Below are 24,311 nucleotides of genomic sequence, written 5' to 3' on the forward strand. Positions count from 1 at the left end.
ATGTTCAAATTGACAAAAGGTATTTTGATTATACATGATATAGTCGATATGATGTATGAGATACATCTTGGAGGATTGATGTAAATAAGATTTACATTAAGTACCATGGAATAGAAAAAAAATTATAGTTTATATGTTTCATGAGATGAAATATTAAAACTATAGGTTATAAATATAGTATGATAAGTTGGTTATCATTTATGTTTATAATAATATTAATTATTGGATAATTAATTCTTTTTCTTTTAAAATAACCAAAGTAGTGGGTGGTTATTGAATCATGGTAACCGTAAGTTTAAAAGAAAAATGGTTTTCCTATTTTAAAATGAAGTTTTTACAAAAGATTGAAAAAGTTTTGAGTTTTCTCTCGCACAAAAGAAACTCACGAAGTCGTGAAGTAAATCCAGATTTACTAAATGACGGCTGGGCGAGCTAAACGATCGTGCAGTATTTACTAAACGATCGCATAGTTTTGCTAGACGATCGCTGGCCCAAGGTAAACGATAGTGTAGAGTCTGTAGGCGATAAACCGAGCTAAACGATCGCATAACTTTTGCTAGATGATCGCTTAGCTTTATCTAAATGATTGGGCATCAACCTATACGATAGGTCTCTGCCATCTCCCACTTACCCAGTCGTGTACGCGATCAGTGTTTCATCCCTTGTCAGTCTCATACCAAGTTCGAACAGAGCCCACCCTCTGGATTCTCACATTGAGAATACCAAGGTAGCCTTGTTGGTGGTGTCAGGCTCAACTCGACACCGTCGAGGTTTTCTAGAGGCCGTTTGTGGTGCTATGAGGTCATTCGTGTTGCAGAGGAGTTCGTGACCGAGGAGATCGTTAAGGATGAGCGTGAAGTGTTCGTGCTATATTCGTTGCGGTGTTGCGATCGTGTAGATCGGGCATTCGAGGTTGCTGTTATTCGAGCATTTGTGCGCAACGGAGCGTGGAGACACTTCTGCCATTGTTCGTAGAGTTTGTCTCTTTTGTTCATTTGTTGTTCATGCTGTAATTTCTGCATTTGAATTGTATAACCACTTGTTTGAAGTCGACTGTAAACATATGTTTATTCATGATTGTAATTTGGAATAGTTTTATTCTGCTACTCATGGAAATCTCGCTTCCGATTTCCTTTAGCTTGAGTCATATATAGATAACCAGGGATTTATGTTTATTAGTTTGTGGTAAAGCAAATAATACAAGCAACTGAGCAAAAAATAAGATGTGAAGTAAATATCATATATTATACAACACAAGCATTCATACGATCTGTTTACAAACTACAGGACACAAAGCTTTAGGGCATCAACCCCAACAACAGGTCCATGGGGTCTCTTCTGTAGCTCAACGGAAATTAATGAGAATCAATTTTTGGATTAATTTGAATCGCTCAAATTAATTGAGGGAATTAATTATATGTGATATAATTAATTTAATCTATTATATATAATCTAATTATTATATTGTATTTTGATACATTATAATATAAAGTTTATTTAAGAGGAAATAAATATTTGAATATGATTCAAATATTAATTATATGAACTTGATTCACTTAATTAAATTTAATATAAATGAGATTTATATTAAACGTCATTGGTGAGAGAATAGAACTCTAGGTTATATTGTATTTGATACAGTATAGAAACTATAGGTTATGTGTTATTTTATTTTTTATTTTATTTTATTTTTTTTAAAAATCATTTTGGGAGAGAGTAACTCCCTCCTCCTCTTTTCTCTCTAAAGCATGGGGTAGAAGAGAAGGGTTTTTCTTCTTCCTGTTATGGTTTCACAAGAAGTGATACACAGAAATGTTCTAAAATAATCTGAATTACTTCTTCTCATTTCTCTAAAAAAAATCTCTCTCTTCCAAAATAGTTAGAGCCCAAAAAACTTTTGGATTCTCACCTAGAGAATACAGAGGTAACATTCATGGTGGTGTCCTCATTGACGGTTAGAGGGTTCGAGATTGTCTGTGGCAAGATTCAGATAAGGAATCTCGTGAAGAAGAGTTCTTCAATGGTAAGGTTTCTTATACCTTTTTTCTTTTTTGTAATCTTTATTTTAAAGCATGCTGCAATTTTCTTTTAAATGCATAATCTGTATGTTTTTGCTGTAAAATTTATGTTCTGTAAATTTTAGGTATTTGGTATGATCCCATACTTCCGCTCAAGGATCTTCAATGGTTCCTTCAATTACAATATTAAACGCCCAAAAAATGCAACTGGCCCTTACAAATGGAGCTATTTAAAGCAGTAAACAATCTAATATGCCAATTCGAAACATCAATATTGCAAACCACAAAATATACATTCATTATGTAGACCTAATGCACCCACGTTGAACTCTGATTTTAATGTCCAAAAATGAAATTAAAGGGACTCAATTGGTACTATGATACCAATTGAGAGTTTTGAAATTTGAAGCGGAAGCGATAATAGCAATCGTGTCTCCATTTCATTTTACAAAACTACAAAACCAGAGGATGAAAATTAAATGATAAACAATTAAACTACTAGCATGCAATACACAGTAAAACATAGAAATTGAGGAAATGCGAGAACTTATCCGGGTAGATACAAGTCTTCTTGCTTCCTCTTCGATCTACTGCAATATCTCCAATAAAACAGACTCTTTATTCGATTTCACAAACATAGCAACCGAACACCACCACGGAGCTTCCTCATTATTCTCAAGAACGAGAGCCGAAGCAGAGTTGTGGGCTCGCTTTGGTTAATTTTCGAGCGAAAGGAGTAAAGTTGTGAGAGAATTCACACCAGAGAAAATCTCATAAAACTTTTTATCAGAGAGATTAACCAGGAGGAAGAAGATGATCTCTAAAAATCTATTCAATGTGAACCCCTTCATGTTTCCATTTGTTGAGAGATTAATGGGGGGAAGTTATCAAAATCAAAATTAAACCCTAAACTCTAAACTCAAATAACCCCCCATTATAAAAATAATAATAATAAAATTAAATAAATAAAATTTTGAACTTTAAATAAAAATAAAATATATAATAACTAACCTTATTATATATTAATAAAACTATATGTTACATCACATATAACATATAACCTATAATTTATATTATTTCACATATAATATAACCTATAGTTTATTAATCTCTCATATAATTTATAGAATTGATATGAATCACATTCATATTAGTTTTGACCTATATCTTTTATATGAATCATATTCATATAATTAATATTTAAATCATATTTAAATATTTATTTCTCCAATCAAAACTTTATATTATAATGTATCCTATACATTATATTAATTATATCTTACATAATTAATTCCCTTTAATTAATTTAAACAATTCAAATTAATCCAAAATTAATTCGATTCTCATTAATTCTACTTGAGCTAACAAGGAGACCTTATGGTCCTATAGATTGAAGCTCCAATGGTACTTGATTAATTACTTAAACTCTTTAATTAAATTAATCAGATTTCATTAAGTGTCGGTCACTCCACTAAAAATCAACAACTGCACTCTTCACACTACAAATATATTTATGTGTTCATTGAATATAACCAATCAACGGTACGTTGATCCTTCACAAATTGCTTGTAAGTAAAGACAAACTAAAATTACCGTTTTTCCCCTGTAGTTACATCTAACTCCTTAAGTATCATTGATCTCTCTAATAAACAATTAGTTATAGTCCAATTATAACTGAACCCCTCTCTAATCAGGAAAAGGGTGTGACGCCACATTGTTCAAGCCCCAAAATCAGCCTTTAAGGGAGTAATTTCTCTACTTGCCCTAACGATAGGGAAGAAGTGAATTCCTTCTTGTATAGATAAGTTCCCAACTCCCCAATTAGATGAATCCCAAAACGGTAGGCATATTGAGTTGGCGAAACTGATCACTTTCACTCATACAAATCAAAAGACCACCTTCATAGGTAGGAGTTCGAACTCACTCAGGATTCAGGTCAAGTCACCTATGATCATCCTGATGAAATGTAAGCCTCTTCTAGCAATGATATTATAAAGAGAGACTATTCATTTCGTGGTCCGGTCTTATACAAATTCTTTGTATAGGATACTCCCGCTCACACATGTCTCTATGTGAATAATCTAGATTAGATCATTTGTAGCACTTTACAACACTTGTAACAACTATAAAGCGGACTGTATACATAGTATCACCAAGATAAAGTTTTCAGTTTTATCTATCTACTACAGACCGTTTAGGTTATTACTTAAACATGATCCACTTGTATGTCGCCACATACATGCTTAAGTGCACATAAAATAACAATTATATTATTGAAAACAATTTGTTTACAAAGTTTACAAACTACGAAAATAAAGAGAAATTTAAGACACCAATTCTAACCAGATATTCAATATGCTTCATGCACAAAACACACCAAAAATCAGAATGGACGCCTATCATGACCAAATTAGACTTAATAAGAATAAGATCATGAATAATTTTTCAAGATCAGATTCTGGTCTTAAGAACGAACTTAACTTTTCAAAAGCTTTCCAAAGCTGTTTAGAAAAAAATTCATTAAAAGAATTGGCATTAAAATTGTCGATTCGTCTAATCGGCCATCTAGAATATACAATTATCAAAATCATTGTACTCAATTCTTCAAAATATAAAATCATTTTAGTTGAATTCGTGAAGAAAATAGTATCAGACTATACTAGAAATTCGAAAGAAAACGAGTTAAATTTCAAAATGGTCTTTTAAAACTTATGTAAAAAGAGGTTCAACTTTAATAATATATCTTCAACTTAATTGTCTAATAAATTTTTAAACTTTATATTTTTATATTTTATAGCTCTAATTTGTTCTTTTTATATATCAATTAATATTAAATTTTATGTATAAAATAACTTCTTTCAATTTTGGGTCTAGATCTTTTGTCAATTAAAAAAAAAAAAAAAAAAAAAAAAAAAAAAAAAAAACCTATCAAACACAAAATTTGAAAATTCACGACTTGTTAGGAATAAAATTAAAGGTTAGAAGACTTAATGCATACATGATTAGGAGTGACTTTAAAATGGCCCAGATCTCTTTTGTCATTTTTAAAATCATTAAAAAATTATGCTTTTAATTGCTCACGATTAATTTAATATTAAGTTTTACACTTTTAAATATAATTTTGAAAAAATAAAAAAATAAAAAATAAAAAACTGATTTAAACCATTTTAGCCACCGGGAGATCTATTGGACACAAAAATAAAAAGTCTAAGACCTTATTATTAGGAGTATACCAATTTAACCCATTGGTCACGATATAAGAAATTTGACCTTTAATGTCGGTAAAAAAAATTAAATCGAATGTACAATGTCTTAAAAAAGACGAATCTTTAATGTTGGTTTTAGACTGATATTAAAGATGAGGCTATAATATCAGTTTAAAACTACCGTTGTACCTACCCATTTATTCTTTTTCCTTTAGTAAAAAAAACTTTCTTCTCTCTCATTTCTCACATAATTTCTTCTCCCCAAGAACCCTCTCACCGCCGCTGTCGTCCACCGTTGTCATCGTGAATATTCGTCGGTCGTGCAACTCCGTAGGTCAGCAGCTCCATCGGTTGTGCAGCTCTCTCCACCAAATTCAGCAGTCTTTAAGGCCCCAAATCTGTCTTAGTCGCCGTCATCATGCAGTTCAATCAGCAGATTCAGTAGAATAGTTCGTCACCATAGTCAGCAGATTCTTTGCCGTGCAGTTCCATCAGTCAGCAGATTCGAGCTCGCTGTGGAGATCTGTAAGTCTACAGATTCAAGCTCGCCAGATATCTCGTCGCCGTCAGTAGATCTGTTCAGGTAAATGGAAGTTGAATTGGACAAAAAAAAAAATAAAAGAAACAAAACCCAAAACCCTACATTTCTCTCTCTGTGTGTATTCTTAGTGGGTTTTTGTATTGTTTCTCTGTCTTGTTCAGTTGTTGGATGAATGTTGTGCAGATTTGGTAGAAGGATTTTTGGGGATTTGCTTGTTCTGATTCGATATTGCTATGATGGCTTCAACCACTACGTGCAGGCTTATAATATCAATATTTTTCTTGTTCTTGTTCTTGTTAGTTTGTTAATACTATAGACTTCTCTACTGGAAAATTATATGCATACGAATAACTAACTCTTTTTCTCTCTTACAAAAATAATACATGCTTCTTCTATATGTTATCTAGCCGTGTGCCATATGATATTTGATATCTCATTGATTGATTGTACACAACTTTAGAGATAAAGGACCGTTTATTATTTTCGAGAGTTAGGATTCACTCAAGTTCTTCTATTCATTTTTTTTTTTTTTTTCTGATTCTATGATGTCTTGTGTGCTAATGAGTGTGGTTGGCATGAATTGTTTAGCTATTTTTCTCTCTGTGCAACCCTATCACATGAAGTGTTGCTAGTTTTATATTTGGGTATTTTATTAAGGCTGTCATAGCCTTTTATATCATTAATATTTGACAATCATTTCATTATTTATTTTAAATTTTGGATGGACACCACTTCATTTTTGGCAGGCTATAACTCAAATTTTAATCTTTGAGGTAACTTTCAGACCCTTAAATTGAATATATTAGTGCTACAAAGTTTTTGGTCAACAATTTTGCATTTGGGTTGGATTTTCACCTCTCTTTTCATTAGATTCTTGCAAAATTTAGTTAATGAGTTATGATTATGGTAGTAATTGTGTGTTTGTACTAGAAATTCTTGCAAAATTTATATGTTGATGAGAAAGTTCTGATATTGTTTTTATGTTTTCATTGTTATTCACATGATATATTAGAGTATGGTTCACCTAGATTGTTTATAAGAGTAATATCCTTTTGAATTTTGACAAGCCATGTCCATTAGGCATGAGGATCTCTCGTTATATTCTTATGGTGTTTTAGTAATTGTTTTTAATCCAAATTACTTAAGCCAAGAAATTGAATTAAACTAATATTGTATTTGGGTCACTAGTTTTTCTATTACTCTTCACTAAGGGTAATATTTGATGAAACGTAGAAGTATGCAATCAGAATCAACGAGTACTCTAATTACACTTAAAAGCATGTAAAATGGGTTTTTCAACAAATAGGGTTTGTAGAAGACAAACCTTTGAAGAATCCTCCAATTTCAAGTCGTTCCTTAGAATTCTCAGTTCCAGATCTTTGGTGAACCATTAAGAGATCTTCTCTACTATTTTTAACTTTGAATTTGAGTGGTGGAACTCAAGATTGAAGTGAAATGAAGAAGAGAAGATGAGGGTTTCTTACAAAAAAAAAAAAAAAAAAAGTTTCTGCAACAGTTTTTGAAGAATTCAGTTTTTATTATCATCTTCAATTCAAGAATTGAAGTGATTTTATACAACTTATACATGCAGCCCACCAATTTGAAGTTGAATGCTACCTTCATTATTAAAAAGAGAGTGGGAAAGGTGTTTAAATTTGAAGAAGACACCATGCTTCTTCTAATTTTGTGAAAAAAATCATTTTCTCTTAACTTTTCATTTAATTAATTTATAATTAATTCAATATTCAAAAACAATTTATGAAATTGAAGTCAATTGATATTAAAGACCTTTTATAATATGATCTTGAATGTCGGTTTTCAACCAACATTGTACTTCTATAATGTTAGTTTTAAACTGATATTAAAGCCCAATTTTATAGTAGCGTTAATTGACTCGTATAGTAATCAATTTAGGGCCCGTTTGGATTGACTTAGAAAAAATGTTTTTCAAAAAACTTATTTTCGTTTAAACACTTTTGATAAAAAAAACTGATTAAAATGCACTTGAAAAACTATTTTGAGTGGTTGCCAAACACTCAAACTTCTTCCAAAATGACGTTTTTTTTTTTTTTTTTTTTTTTAAAAAATAAACACTTGAAAACGTAAGCCAAATACAATTTTAGTTTAGCAATTCATTATTTGGTTTTAAACCAAGCATGCTCGAGAGTGTTGGGGCTAAAATTAACTATTGGATTAGCGCTAAAATGGGCTACAATTGATCGTTGAACTTATTCAATATATATTTTGCTTTTATAATATAAACGTTATTGATAATTACAACTGTTGGAATGCCTTAAATCTATTTTATGACATTTCAAATGACCAAGTATGGGAGACATATATTTAATTATTTAATTCCTTTCCTTTTTTATATAAGGTTTAGAGAAATGCGCTATATAAACTCTCTAAACCTAGAAGTGCTAATTATTCTGGATTTTGTAACATTATCTCTAATAAAATAGTTATCTAGAACGTAGCTAACACACTATTAGTGAACCATGTAATCTCTATGTTGATTTTCTATTCTTTCTATGTTTACTGTGTTCTTTAATTGTTGATTTCGAAACAATCGCTTAGTATGAAAAAACTCAAAACCAACAAAAAGTACATTCAATTTTGTTCATTTGAAAACCAAAACTACCCAATCAAATCGTTTAACTCGAATCAAAACCAGTTCCAATTTGTTTAATTAACTTTTTCTAATTTTTCAAATTTTACAATTTTGACATGTATCATCATCATTATCATCATCTAAAAGTATGTGATGGAGAGAATCAAATTTTAAAGTATGAAATCGATAGTACAAATTTATGTCAATTGAGTTAGTGTTGATGCAAGCAACCAAACTTATAAGACAAAATAAAAAATTTAGGTACTTGTAACTTGTAAGTTGTAATTAAACCCAAAAGGAATGTTTATATATATTTGAGCAAATAAATACTTTATATATATTTGAGCAAATAAATACTTGAAATGCAATTATAGAAATTCAATCACATTTATCCAGGCTGTGAATTCCTCCCGCATATAAATATAAATATATAAATTATTTATTTAATTTTTTTATTTTATAAAAATAATACAAATTTGACAAAGAGCGAGCAACAAGAAAAGGAGCTCCTCAGTCCCCATCTTCTCGGTAATCAAAAGTGAGAACTCTTCAATAATTCCCATCTCCATCTTCTCTTCTTTCTCCGCTTCGGAAAATCCCATTTTCATTCTTCGACTTTGGTCCAATACCCCCTTCAATTTTTTAATCGCCTGAAATTTCCGACTAAAAATCGGAACTCTTTGGGCCTTGGTTGACCCTGAACTCGCATGGCAGGCCAGGACAGCCATGGACACTAAGAACCACGAACAAGATCACACCGACAGCAGCGATTACACGTCTGAGGACGAGGGCAGTGAAGATTACCGGCGTGGAGGGTACCACGCCGTTCGAATTGGCGACACTTTCAAGAATGGTAGATATGTGGTGCCTGTCTCTTATACACATCTAGATGTGTATAAGAGACAGATGTTATATCACATATAATATAACCTATAGTTTATTAATCTCTCATTTTTCTTTGCTTCTTCATATTTTCCGATCTCCCTGTTCTTCTTTTTTTTCTATTACCTGCCTTGCTTAAGAAACTGTGGTGGTAGTTGATTCTAGCCCTTTAGGATGTTCTTTTTGGTTTTTTTTTTTTTTTTTTTGCCTTGTTTGCAAGTAGAAAGTAGAAGATGATTTTTGGGGGGCGTTGCTTTATGTATTTAAACTGATTTTATGATGTTCAGCGATATGTAGCTCTCAAAGTACAGAAGAGTGCTCAGCACTACACTGAGGCAGCCATGGATGAGATTACAATCTTGAAACAGATTGCAGAGGGAGACCCCGATGATAAAAAATGTGTGGTGAAGCTTTTGGATCATTTCAAGCACTCAGGACCTAATGGGCAGCATGTCTGTATGATTTTTGAGTATTTGGGGGATAATCTGTTGACACTAATCAAGTATACTGACTACCGTGGATTACCAATTCATATGGTTAAGGAGATATGTTTTCATATATTGATTGGCTTGGATTACTTGCATAAACAGCTCTCTATTATACATACTGATTTGAAGCCTGAAAATATTTTGTTACTATCTATGATTGACCCATCAAAGGATCCTAGAAAATCTGGTATCCCACTCATTCTTCCAACTAACAAGGACAAGGCTACATTTGAGTCTGGGATTTCAAAGGACATCAAATTTTCAAATGGAGATTTGACTAAACATCATAAGAGAAACATTCGAAGAAAGGCAAAGCAAGCTGCTCAGGGGTGTGTGGAGAAGGAAATGACTGCGGAGGCTGAGGCTAATCCAGAAACATCTTATACTGTTGAATCATCTCCAAATGCAAAGTCAAGCGCAGGTGCAACTGAGGAAAGGCAATCTAGTTCTTTCAATACAAACAGATCATCTGATGCAGATGGAGGAAAAGGCAGTGGGGAAGAAAATCAAGTTTCCAAGAAAGGGAGTCGATTGAGAAAGAAGATATTAATTGCTTCGGTGGATCTGAATTGCAAGTTGGTTGACTTTGGAAATGCATGTTGGACATACAAACAGTTTACAAATGACATTCAGACTAGACAGTATAGGTGCCCAGAAGTTATCCTTGGATCGAAATATTCTACATCAGCAGATCTTTGGTCCTTTGCATGTATTTGTTTCGAGCTTGCAACTGGTGATGTTCTTTTTGATCCTCACAGTGGTGACAACTTCGACAGAGATGAGGTTTGGACACATTCGAAAACTATTAGGACAGACTTTCTTCTTTGAGCTTGTGACTGCAATTTGTTTACACATTTGTTTCTTCTTCGTGATAGAATTTAGTGATATAGTAAAACATACCAGTCTTAATATGAAAGCATGAGATCCTGCCTCTTCCTGAAACTTCCACATTGCCATACTTAGCCTTAGCATACATTTCAATCTTGATCTGTTCTCGTTAGCTAGATTTTTCTTTTGCAATGTTTCATTCTTGAATTATGTGCTTAAAAAGCTACGTCATAAAAGACAATATTTCATTCTCCTGTTTTGGAATGTGTAAGAAGATTTGTTTTGAATCTTTTTTTTTATTCTTAATCATTATTAGAAAGGTAATTTAACCAATGGTGTGAGTGTGATCCTGATTCTCTGTGCTGTCATAGTCACTTTCTATGTTTGTATGTGCTGTTCATCGCTGAAACAGTGTATTTACATTGGTTTAGACTTTTCTTAAGTTGCTTTCCTATTAATGAGTTGTAGATACCTGCCTAAGTTTCAAGGTTTAAAAAGAATATATTCTTGTGCTGCAGGACCACTTAGCTTTGATGATGGAACTTCTTGGAATGATGCCACGCAAGGTAATCAGTTATTCCTGAAGCCTTTTAAAAACTATCTGCTAGTATAACCACACACTTTTGTGCTGTCCATCATTTTCAGATTGCTTTCGGTGGTCGCTATTCTCGAGATTTCTTCAATCGATATGGAAATTTGAGGCACATCCGAAGGTTACGTTTCTGGCCACTAAACAAAGTTCTGATGGAGAAGTATGATTTCAATGAACAAGATGCAAATCAAATGGCGGAATTTCTAGTACCAATTCTTGATTTTGTTCCAGAAAACCGACCCTCTGCAGGCCAATGCCTTCTTCATCCATGGATGAATGCTGGGCCTCGGTTATTGGAACCATCCCTGAATCCCTCGGCGTCTGAGGAGAAGAAGGGGAAGGAAGATATGGAGGCAATGGAGGTTGGAATGAGAAAAATTGCCATTAGTTCAGATTCTGAACAAGCTAATGATTCGCAGGAGTCCAAGTTCAAGACCAGCCAAAGCAATTCCTGAAGTTGGTCTCTGCTCCTCCCCATCTTTCTTGTGTGGATTTATCAATGGTGGTTGGGATTCTACTGAGGAAAGTGATCAAAAGAGCCGAGTGAAGCAATGGCTTACTTTAACAGTGGTGAAACAGAAGCTCCAACAACTCTGAGTGAGAAACTTGTGATTACAAGTATGAACACAAGGCTTGGGCTGGGAATGTGGTGGAACATGAAGTTTATTTTAATGAAGCTGAATGATATAGCGGTCTGGCTAGTGTGGAATCCAGATGGGTGGTTTACTGGGTTTGGTATTCCTACAGTTCAAAAATAATTTTCAATTTCTTTTTTACCATTTAAAAAAAAAAAGATATTCCTTGTATTCAGATGGTCTAGCGTGGGGTCAGCATGCTTTCCAGTACAATGTGATTTATTGGTTTGTATATTGATTTCGTTCATATAATATATATATCCAAGTTAAGGAAAGGAAAAAGTGATTATAAGATTTAAAAACATAAGTTATTATGGAATAACAAGTTAAATCTGATAAGGATGAAGTCATTTCTAGTCTCCAAAGTTTCGCTGGCTGTTTCGTTATCAACCATGACATTCTTTTATTGATTCTTTTACTATTATAATGTTGATGTGACAGTAGATAATTAACTTTACAGTTTCTTTTGGTTGATGTGGTAAGAGTAATTAAACGATGGTTGATGATGATAGTAGTAATAATAATAATATAAAAAGGAAGCAGGAGAATATTGAACACACTAACAATGACATTTACTGACAATAGAGAGTTAAATTTACAGATGATGCTGTCAGCGAGGTGCTAACAGAACAGCCAACCACGACACAACAAAACAATTTTGAGACATTTAAAATAACTTTGATGGTACAATGATGCTGTCAGCGAGGAGCTAACAGTCATCAATCACCTTATTATTTTTCTTAAAAAACAAACATGGGATTGTATTGGACAACAAGGCGTTGGCCAATTCTTCTGCTTCACATCCACAAGCAAAGCCATAAACAAATTCAGACTGTATTTTCTGCACTAATCTTCATTCTTTTTTACAGTTCTCTGCCTGTGTGATCAAACCTCTCATTCACCCACTGCTGCAGAAATCTAAGAACCCCATGAACTCATGGTTCTGTATCATCGTTATACTTTTCGTTACTCCTACAATGCCTGAAATGAACCAAACCTGCAAGTTAGTTCCTCGCAATTTAGTCAAAATGTTTGGTTAAATGAAAATGCATACCCATAGTGATGGCACTAGCAAAGATGACACCAGAGAGGATAAACACAATGAGTGAGGCTCTCCTTAGAATGGTGATCATTTTTCTAACAAAGAATTGTCCCCAGAATCCAGCAAGAACGGACACGGATGTAAGGTACAGAGCTGCAAGCAGATTCAGAGAGAAGAAGTTATGGATCATCTGATAGAATTTGAATGAGATTGGGGAATGTTAAGAGTAGAAAAGGGAACCCACCATATGGAATGGGAAACCTGTTGAGCAAGTAGAACTCAACAACAGATAAGGAAGAGGAGAACATCATAACGAAAGTTGCTGTGGCACTAGCAACTTGAGGGACAACACCGATCTCCAAAAGCAAAGGGCCTAAAACAAAGCCACCACCAGAACCCAAAAGACCTCCAACAGTGCCTCCAACAATGCCACAAAGTGCACAGAAGGCAAGGTGTGTGCCAGTCCATCCTATTGAAGCCTCACAAATTTGTTCTAAGTTCCCTGTCTCCATCCTCTTCTTGTGCTCTTTGTATAGCTTTCTCGCTTCATACCCAAACACTGCAATTGCTATGGGGAACTAATACAGTTCATACCAACAAAAATACAGTTTAGTTAATGATATCCATTGGAATCAGATACTATTTTTAATGTTTTGTTGTCTACACTTTTTTTTTTCAATTAATAAAAGATTTTGAAATCTTACACATTTTAAGAAACAAAAAAATTGAAAATTATGACCCTTTATTAACTGGTTTTTTGTTTTTGAAAATTCAACTTATAAATACTATATTTACTTATGAGTTTTTTTCTGTTTTATTATCTACCACTTACAAATATTTTCAAAATCCAAGTCAAATCTTGAAAACTAAGGTCCTATTTGATAACTATTTAGATTTTCGTTTTTGAAAATTATGTTTGTTATTTATAATTTCCTTAACATGATTTTTATTTTTCTTGAGTAAACATTTGAATTTAACCCAAAAAAAAAATATTTAGGTCTCGCTTGGTAACCATTTGGTTTTTAATTTTTGGTTATTGAAATTAAGTCTACAAACACCAATTCCATTTATAAATTTTTTGTTTGTTATCTATTTTTTACCTATGATTAAAAAAAAAACTAAGTCAAATTTTGAAAACTAAAAAATGTAGTCTCTAAAAACTTATTTTTGTTTTTGAAATTTAGCTAAGAATTCAAGTCTTATACTAAGATTCAAATTATTATAAGAAATTAAGAGAAAGGTTTACTTTTCAAAAACTAAAAAATAAAAAACATAATAGTTACTAAATGGGGCATAAGTTTTTGAAATTTGGTTTGGATTTTGAAAACACTCTTAAAGATATACTATAAAACAAAGAAATCAATAAATGAAAATAGTCTTTGTAAACTTAATTTTCAAAATGTAAAAATGAAATGGTAAAAAATCGATGACTTAGTTTTTCAAAACACATTTAAAAAAAAAAAAAAAAAAAAAAAAAACATATTTAACTATCTAAATGTTATCAAACCGTTCGTTTATCAAAGTAAGAATAGAAAAAGAGAAAAACATCAGTAATTAAGCAAAATCCCCAAAAACCAGAAAACTAAAACTAAAAATGTTATCAAATAAAACCTTAAAAAGCGGGGTGCACAAATCTAGGTATCATGGTAAGATTCTTTGAGCTTTTATTAGGAAAATCTCACCCCAAAATTAGGAATTCGATTCCCAATTTGACGTAGGACCCATCATGAATTTAGTAGAATCAGCAAAAAAAAAGGTCATAGAGAATTAGTAAAAGATTCTGAATCTTTCATTCCAAATTAAGATTTGACTATTCTCCCAATCATTAATTTGCATTATAGTGAAATCAGTGTTCTAAACATTAATATAATCTGAAGAAGAGTATTGAAATAATCAAATAACAAATGGTGTATTGATTAAAGTTTTAAATTATACATACTTGTAAAGAGAAGATGATCCAATACCAATTGCTACAAACTGGCACATCATTCTGCATTATTGTTCGATCAACCATATACATAAAAAAAAAATTAACTTTGAAATTGAAAGAAAGGACGATAGAGAGAGATAAATCGAGACCTTTATAACTTGAAGTGTGAGGAAAGAAATCCAAACAATTAATAAAATGGAGGTCCTTTTCCACTTAAGATTGAAGCACATTAATTCCTGAAACAAATTATTCGGTCAAAATAACATAACATTCTGTTTTAACTTCTATTTTGTATCGACAGTGAATGAATGAAATCAAAGAAATTATTGGTGTTTGAGCCCCACCAGTGCAGTTTTCTGTTCTTTGGGAATCAGTGGGTCATACTCTACATCAATCAATACTGCAAAACCACCAAAAACACAAAACATGAACAATTTAATTCTTAGCTAGCTCCATCTTCCCTTCCTTTTCCTTTTATCCTATTCCTTTTGCTGGTTTAGCTAAGAATTCAAAGGATTCGAATCCAACCCATTAGTGATGAAGCCAGAAGAAAACAAAATAATTATCAAACAAATTTCACTATTTTACTTACATTCGCCACGAGAGTTCACGACAGTCTCACATTGTTTGGCAAATTCTTTCTGGGGAAAAGGAGAAAACGAACAAAAAGTAAATTATGATTTCCAAACATTGGGATAAGAGAAATCAATTAGAAGAACATAGAGAAAGCAATCAGAAGACCTTGAGAATAGTTTCTTCTTTCCACATCTCAATTCCCTTGAAGAAAGACCTGGAGGAAGTCCCTGAATCAAACCATCAAAATGAGAACCCCATATAAATATGCATAAATTTGGAGAGTTGGAAATTAAAAGGAATGAAAGAAAATGGCTGACCAATGAAGAGAATAATGATAAGAACAGTGATGAGCCAGTAGGGGAAAACGACGCTAAGGGAAACACCAACGGTGATTCCAAGCATCAACATAGGCTGAAACAACAACGCTAAATCATGATCTATAATCGGCACATCCTTCGTCGGATGCGCCACTCTTAAGTTGTACCAAACCGATGATGTAGAAGCTCCCATTATCATACCTACAACAAAACAAACACACCCCGTTTCAAGATTTTTCTTCCATTCAAATCTGGGGGATTCGGATTTAAGAAATATAGTAAGGGCAGGCAATACATTTGGAAATGGCAGCAGCAGATTTCGTGTCGAACCCAATAATCAAAGTAAGCATAGGAACAAAAATGCCGCCGCCGCCGACTCCTCCAACGGTTCCGCAAGCGGAGCCGAGAAATCCGATCACCGTCGCCGCTACAAGTCTCCAACTCAGCTCCAAATCCTTCACAACCAGGAAAAGAAAAAAAGGAAACCCAGATGAAAAAAATTAAGAACAAGCACATTGAGGAAAAGGGAAAAGGGTAGAGGGAAGAACGGACCGGCCATGTTTTGTCCGTGGAGAGATAAGCGGAGAGGGCGGAGGAGGAGGAGGAGGAGGAGGAAGAAGAAGAAGGGTTAGAGAGGTAGAGAACAGAGAGAACGGCTATGGAAGAGGCAGAAAGAAGGTAAAGAAGAAACCCAGAAGTGGCCATGGCGGAGAAAGAAAAAGAAGAGGAAAAAAGAAAACTCCGCCGTGGTTGGTCTCCGGCGGCCGTGGTTTTAGGATTTTTACGGAATCGTGAATGGTGGCTGTGGTTCAAATAAATAGAGAATATTTGTATATTCTTTTTTTGAAACAAAATAAATAGAGAATATTCAAATTCCAACGAGGCGATTCAATTACATAGCAAATTTAGGAGATACGTGGCGTATAACAATTGGTTGTTACCAATCTCCTGCGTTTCTTGTAACAAAACTTTTTTTTTTTTTTTTTTAAGTTGGGACTATTACGTTTCATGACCCAACATTTATTTATTTATTTATAAATTACGCATTTTTTGTCATTTTTGTCCTTCTTTTTTAATTTGTAAATATCTCTACATACCAAGCAATTATTTGAGGATGTCTATCCTTTAAAAAAAGAAAAGAAAAGAAATACTAATTTATACCTAAATTTTGGAGATTTTTATCCATTAAAATTTTCAACTAATAATGGTATCAATTTAAACTCTAATTTATTAAGTGTAAGTATAAAATATCGTATAAAATTTATAATTTTATCAATCAAATCTCTAAATTTTAATAAACAAATAAATTTGGACTCTTGATTGAAATTTCCTTTAAAAATTGTCAATGTATCGATCTCAATTGACCATTTTGTCAATTCAACATTTGAAGAAGTTTATATATATGTTATGAATTGATGCATTATCGATTTTCAAATGTAATCTTAATAAAGGGTCTAAGTTGACTCACATATGAAAATGTAGAAGTTTAATTGAAACAATTATAAACCTCACATGATATTTTTTCTAATGAAATTTGCAAAGTGTATTAGTTCAATGTTTAAATGATAAAATTATTAGTTCAATATTTTATTTGATAAGAGTTCAAATTTAAGGGTACATATTGATATTCTTTTTTCCAAAAAAAAATTATTAGAGGGTATTGCCACGATGTGGCCAACAATTTTATAACATATAAAAGAAAATAATTAAAGTGATTCAAATTTATAATTAATCGTTATTAAGACACGGATAGATTTAAATTCTCATCCAACAACTATTAATAAATGGGTTAGATTTAAATTCACATCCAACAACTATTAAGAAATAATCACATTTGTGGTAGCCTCGTTTTACAATTTAACCTATATATAAGTCATCTTCTTAGTACACATGCCCTGATGGCCAAATTTTTTCGTAAAAAAAAAAAAAAAAAAAAAAAAAAAAAAAAAAAAAAACAGATGTGGTTTATAAATTAAGTTTCTTGTACTAAAATATCTTAGGCTTGTTAGATTAGAAATACTATTTCTATTCACATTTTTGTATGCTTTGTTTTCAAATTTTAGTTAAAAATTCAAAATGCATTTTTTAGGGAAAAAATGCAAAAAAAATTGTACGAGACCAAACTAATTTTTTAAACACACTTATATATAGAAAGAGTTGTTATATGGATAGTATGATCACCAAAAATTAGAAAATATAGAATCTAGTATGTCAAAGAGAATCTGAACTTAACGACTTCACGTTATCTCCTTGAGTTTCTTAAGTAATTATGTTCCAGATTAACTTTATTAAGGAAGTAGCATCCTGTCTACAAGATCTAACGGACTACTCTTTGTGGAAATAAACCGAACTTGTACATATTTATAAAAAGGAAAAAAAGTTTTAGGAGAGTAAAATGCTTATGAAAAAGTTGTTCAGTACAATTTGAAGAAGTGACATATATTTATAGATTATTTGTGACCATTTGAATAGTCACGTCTTTTCTTCAAATTAGTTAATTACGAAAAAAACATGTTTATTCATTATTAATGCAACTCTACATGAAATATCATATACCATTATTCCAACGAATGTTTTATAGCCTACTTGATACATAGATAATCGTAAAACATGTCATTAAATTCATTAAAAAAACACTGATATTAAACTTTTAAGGTACATTACAACTCTCAAAGCAAGAGTACATAAATGGCAAAATGCAAAATCATTTCTAAAACAAACCAATCTTAGAAAGAAATGAAAATATAATAATTTATTAGATTATAGAAACACACATAAAAAATTAATTGGTAGGAACCAAATGTAATTAAAGTGTCAGAATTTTAAATATGTAGAAATAACCCATATAAAAAAAAATCAAAAATAGAAAAATAAGAAAAATTATTTACATAGAATAATAAAATTTTAATATTATTTTTATAGAGACTGACAGTAACTAATAGAAGTCCATTGTCTTTCGGTGATAGAAATTTATATAAGTTTATCACTTATAGACGTTAATAAAAGTTTATCAATATTTATTAGTTTTTTTTTTTACTATTTTTATAAATAGTTTGATATTTTTTGTATCCATAAAAATTTCATAGAAAAATAAAGATTCGTTAATTAAAATCACATTATATATATGTGTGGGGAGATTGATTTGAAATTGTACGAATTATTTATATCGAGCTATCCCTAGCCGTCGTCATTGATTAAAAAAATTCAATAAAAACACCGAACAATTACTCATAATTTGAAATCAAAATGTAAATAATAATAATAGAAAAGCCCCCAATCATACATAAACAAACAGTAAAATATAATAATTAAAAAAACAGTAAATATAATAATAATAAAAAAAAAAAAACAAACTCAAATGCATCACGGAAAATAAATGGAGTGTGGCTCCTTGAAGATTCCAAGTCCACGTTAATTTGGAAATAAAAAATAAATAAATCACAAAAAGTAGAATATTCTCATTTTCATGAGAAATATATAAATTAAAAATAAAGGAATAAATAAATTCGATGGGGAGAGGGCTGAGTTTGCGTGAAGTTCCGGCAGATTTACATCATATTAATTATATATATATATATAAAAAATAAATGTCAATTCATACAACAAATATATCTACTTTAATTTTCAATTTCTAAATTAGTCAACTAATCCAATTAATATGGTCACAATTTTTATTTACATAAATAGGGAAAAACTAATTTTGGTTTATTTTTATGTTATTTTAAATCATGATAGATAAATATTCATAAATGTTTCCGTTTTTGTGCGTTATCAAAATCAATACAATTAGTATGGTCCCAATTTTTATTGACATTAATGAGGGAAAATTATTATTTTTTGTTTTTTCTTTATGCATAATTTTTTTTTTTTTCGGTACAACAAATGCTTTATATATATATATATATAAGGTATTGTAATCAAAGTGTGAGGTGAAAAATCGAACATCAAATCTCGAGATCGATAATACAAGTATTATGCCAGTTGAGCTACATTCTTGTCAAAAAATATTCATAAAATAAATATAAATATATAATACTAATCCCTTAATAACATAAAATAAATAATTATAAAATCCCTAATTTTGAAAAATCTCTTAATAACGTGAATATAGCAAGTTAATAGTTTTTCTTAGGCGAAAAAAAAAAAAGCTAGGCATTTCCTCGAAAAAATTGGTAGGTTAAATTCCACTTTTTGTTTTGTAATTGAAAAAATAAACAAAAACCAAATTATTTACCTACATTCATCTTATAAAATAAATTATTTTAACCTAACAATACCTAATTTAATTTTTCTATAAAAAAAAAGCAAAAAACAAAAACTTCACATTATAGTAATATAATTGTTCTTCCACAAAATAAAAATTAGAAAGATTTTTGGAATTAATCAAAGCCTTCATTATTAGTTTATCAAAGTTTCTTGATGACCTCCCTTATATCTATCTTGACCGAAATTTTTTATTTCTTTAATAAATAAAATAATTATATAAGTAGACAAGAACGGTATATTAACAAATAAAATAAAATCAACATTGAATTAAATGTGTATAATACTTTAACATACAAATATTTTTAATTGAGAAAAGGATGGGTTTAATAAGATTTCCCAATAATGCATGAGCCTTTGGAAATGATTCAATCTAATATATTTAGCTTAGGTTGAATTATGTTGTATGAATTTTCGGTATGGTTGGATATTTATTATCTAAACAAATTCTTTTAGAATATATAAATATATACCATTTAAACAATTGTTTCTTTTATATAAAATTAATTATTAAATTCAAATTCTCCTATTGAACATATATTATCAACCGCAAAGTTGAGGTTGGAGCTCCTAATATATATATCAAGTTATTAATATTTAAATATTTTTAATTTTTAAAACATGAAATTATAAATAAAACATAGTAGTTGCAAATGGCTATTTTAAGACTCATATTTTCATGGTCTACCATTGAATATATTATAATTTTTATTTTTAAAATATATTTTTGATATATCTCAAAATACTGTTGAAGATGATGATAATCTAATAATTCGATCTGACTCCTTACTACAGAAATCTTCAAAACGAGAAAATAAAAAATTTAAAAATATATTGCTCGGTGTAAAATTCAGGACTAAAAATGGATTTTATCCTATATTACTATCTGTTGGGTCATGTTTTAACCCTAAAATTTGATGAGTCAAACGTCTAATATATTTTATATAGAAAATTCACATCATTCATATTTGAACGTAGATGAATAATAATAATAGTAGTAGTAATAATAATAATAATAATAATAATAGAACTCATGGTTATGAAACTTGCATTTATTAGAAAAAGAGAGAAAAGAAAAGTGTCTAAAAAGGGAAAAGAAGAGAAGAGAAGAGAAAATAAGGTAATTAAATTCCTTTGTTAACATCGCAATTTAATTTAATTTTTTTTAAAAGGAAAAAAAGCTAAGAGCCACACGCTTATTTCCAATTGGGAAAAATGAATAAACTGTTGGGAGTGTAGCATTAAATATGGAATCCTTCGCATTTCTTTTATAAAATCAAACATCTTAGACTTTTCTTGAAATAGAATTTGCTTTATTGTTTGAAATATNCTTGAAATAGAATTTGCTTTATTGTTTGAAATATTAAAATTCCAACATTTTAACTCTTCCCTTTTAGCTTTCTCAAAATTAATGTTGTTGGATAATCATTATCCAACTTTCATTATGGTTTTTTTTTTTTTTTTTTTTCAATTTTATTATTTTTAAAAATTAATCTTACAAACATTATTTCTCAGATATAATTTTTTTCGATTATAAATATAGCAACCAGACTCAAAGTATTTGTAAATATATCATAGTGTAAAAAAGTTTATCAATATAGCAAAATCTAAATCTACTGGTGATAGACCATATCGCTAGTAGGGATCTATCAATGATGGTCTATCAGTGATAGACTATATCAGTAGGAGTCTATTAGAATAAATTTTGCTATATTTATAATTCTTTAAAAGTTTTTCTATATACTTGATTATTATCCTTTAAAATGCTATTTAATGTAATATTTTACCCTTTTTTCTTTAATTACTTTTAATTTTTTAAACATGTTTTAGAAAATCAAACCATATTTTCTATAAATTAAAGTCACTTTTGATAATGATTTCGTTTTTAGTTTTTAAAATTTATGTTTTTTTTTTTTTTTATCAAGATTTCAATTATAGCTTTCACATTTGGTATAGAAGCACTTAAATTTTTAGTCAAATTCTAAAACAAAAATAAGTTGTCCTTTTAGTTTTAATTTTTAAAACAACCATAAGAAATGAATAATAAAAGTTAGAAACTTATTGATGAAAGTAATATTTATAGGTTTAATTTCTTAAAATAAATAAACAAATAATATCAAATGAGATCTAACATGGTTTTTAAAATTTTGATTTCGTTTAGAATTTAAATGTATGCTTTAGAAACGTGGAAAGCATACTAAGAATTTGTATTCAAACAAACATAATTTTCAAAAAATAATAAAAAATAATAATAATTGAATGGTTGTCCGACAATATCTTAACTATTCAAAACTTACCTTTTCTTTTTCCCCCCAAAATCCTAAACATTGCATAGTATTTGTATTTTTCCCTTTGTTATTTATCTATTTTTCATTAATCATTTAAAAAATGTGCAAATTTGTTTGGAAATTTGAACTGTTACCCTACTAGAATAATAGACATTACTTCAGACATTTGTCCACACAGCCAAGCCAAATAATTAACAAGCACAAAAAAATGTATATCATGTCATATTTTTGTCGAATAATATACCAAAGATCACAAACTAGGAAGGGCTAAAATTATTGATTCAATGTTTAAGAACAAAAATTAAAACGCTTGGAAAATTAGCCTAAATACTAAAATAAGTATGAAACAAGGTTTAAAACGTTGTCGATGAATATTTAAAAAAAAAAAAAAAAAAAAACTAAAAACAAAAAATCAAAAAAATATTTAATTTAATAAATATATTGTATTATATTTTTAAAACAATAACTATTATTTATATTATATTCACATCAATGACATTTTGTCATTTATTTTTATATTTTCATGAATTTTTTATAATATAATAAAGATGTCGATTCATGTCTCAAAATAGACTTCAAATCTTTAGAAGTGATGAAATGTATGTCAATGAAACTGTTACTATGTCAACCAAAAATTAATACCACGAAGTGTGGAAACTAAAACAAAAAAATTTAACAAAATAAAAAGGATACTTGCTTTAATTATGACTAAAATATTTTAAGGATATATTTGGATTGATTTGAAAAAAATGTGTTTTTCAAAAGACTCGTTTTTATTTAAACATTTTTTATAAAAACAGAATAAAATACGCTTGAAAACTATTTTGTGTAGTTACCAAACATTCAAATTTCTTTCATTTTTTTTTTTTTAAAAAAAAATCAAACACTTGAAAATATATTTCAAACACACCCTGAAAGAGAAATTTATATCAATAAAAAGAAAAAGCTTTTAGGGATTGTTTGGTTTAACTTTTAAGTGTTTAATTTTGAAAATAAGTCATTTTAGAAAAAATTGAAATATTTGACAACCACCGAAAAATAGGTTTTAAAACACTTTCGAAATGTATTTTAAACAATTTTTATCAAAAGAGTTTTAATAAAAATGATTTTCTTTTAATAATAACAATTTCTCTAGTCAATCCAAACATGCTTTTAATTTCGGACTATCTAAAAATTTCGTAGCTCATGAACAAGTAAAAACCATACATTTACTTTTATTCTATACTCTACTTATATATTCATAACTAAACTTGCTTTATTTGTACCAAAAAGGGGATTACAAAATACAAATAAAAATTAGCTTAACTGTGAGCCCTTTTTATTTTATTTTTTATTTTTTTTAAATTCAAGAATCATAAGAAAACTCGAACTCTCCATATTTGATATAGTTATTAGTGTCTTTATCTATATATTTGACGTAGAGATATGATATATGGATATGTATGTTTAGGATGTGACACAAGAATATTTGATAGTATTGAAATTTAGACAATCAATAAGGGCTGAAGTATGGTCATCAAGTTTAAATTTCCTTTGAGATTTGAAGTGATGTCATTTTCTTGTGGAGGACAAAAATTGACTATGACCTACAAGAGAATTGTGATTTGATTTGGTTTTCTTTTCTAAAATATCAACCATTCATTTGGGACTTTAGAAATCATTATTTTGCTTTAATGTTACTCTAAGTTATATTGTGTCTGTGTTTTGAGAATATTATAAGTAAACTCTAACTTTTGAAATTTATGTTATCAAGTTGCCATATTTATGTAATTTATTATCATGTTTTTTCTTTTCAAATTATTCTCTTTTTAGTCTCCCTCATGTTTATCTTTTGTCTATTTTGGAAATGGAAAAATAAATAAATATTAGAAAGAAAAAAAAGAAGAGAAGAACGACAAATTTTAATTTAGAGTCCAAAATATTGGACGAATTAAAACCTCACATTAATAATTATATCAATTTAAACCCTAATTTTTTTTTATTTTATTTTCTTTCTATTTTGATGGAATTTTTTGAAGAAGGATATTTTCATTAGGTGACTCTAACTTATTTAAAATAGAATGAAATAAAAATAATAATAAAATATCCTTTTGG

The 24,311-nt window shown here is 29.8% G+C and overlaps 2 protein-coding genes across 2 annotated transcripts; one reads left to right on the forward strand and one right to left on the reverse strand.

Moving 5' to 3' along the window:
- The first annotated feature begins 9,463 nt into the window (after positions 1–9,463).
- LOC120072700 (protein kinase dsk1-like) lies at positions 9,464–12,083 on the forward strand. Its single transcript, XM_039025154.1, has 3 exons — positions 9,464–10,529; positions 11,093–11,140; positions 11,220–12,083. The coding sequence occupies exons 1-3, from the start codon at positions 9,600–9,602 to the stop codon at positions 11,619–11,621; spliced, it is 1,380 nt and encodes a 459-aa protein (XP_038881082.1). The 5' UTR covers positions 9,464–9,599; the 3' UTR covers positions 11,622–12,083.
- Positions 12,084–12,348: 265 nt separating this feature from the next.
- On the reverse strand, positions 12,349–16,520 carry LOC120072699 (sulfite exporter TauE/SafE family protein 4). The gene is made up of 11 exons (XM_039025153.1): positions 16,219–16,520; positions 15,962–16,121; positions 15,667–15,867; positions 15,515–15,576; positions 15,366–15,414; positions 15,118–15,173; positions 14,923–15,009; positions 14,783–14,833; positions 13,088–13,421; positions 12,856–12,996; positions 12,349–12,782 (listed from the first exon to the last, which is right to left on the reverse strand). Exons 1-11 carry the CDS (start codon positions 16,369–16,371, stop codon positions 12,700–12,702), a joined length of 1,377 nt encoding a protein of 458 aa, XP_038881081.1. The 5' UTR covers positions 16,372–16,520; the 3' UTR covers positions 12,349–12,699.
- Between the last annotated feature and the right edge of the window lie 7,791 nt (positions 16,521–24,311).

This window comes from Benincasa hispida, chromosome 3 (assembly GCF_009727055.1).
Source record: "Benincasa hispida cultivar B227 chromosome 3, ASM972705v1, whole genome shotgun sequence".
Lineage (NCBI taxonomy): Eukaryota > Viridiplantae > Streptophyta > Magnoliopsida > Cucurbitales > Cucurbitaceae > Benincasa > Benincasa hispida.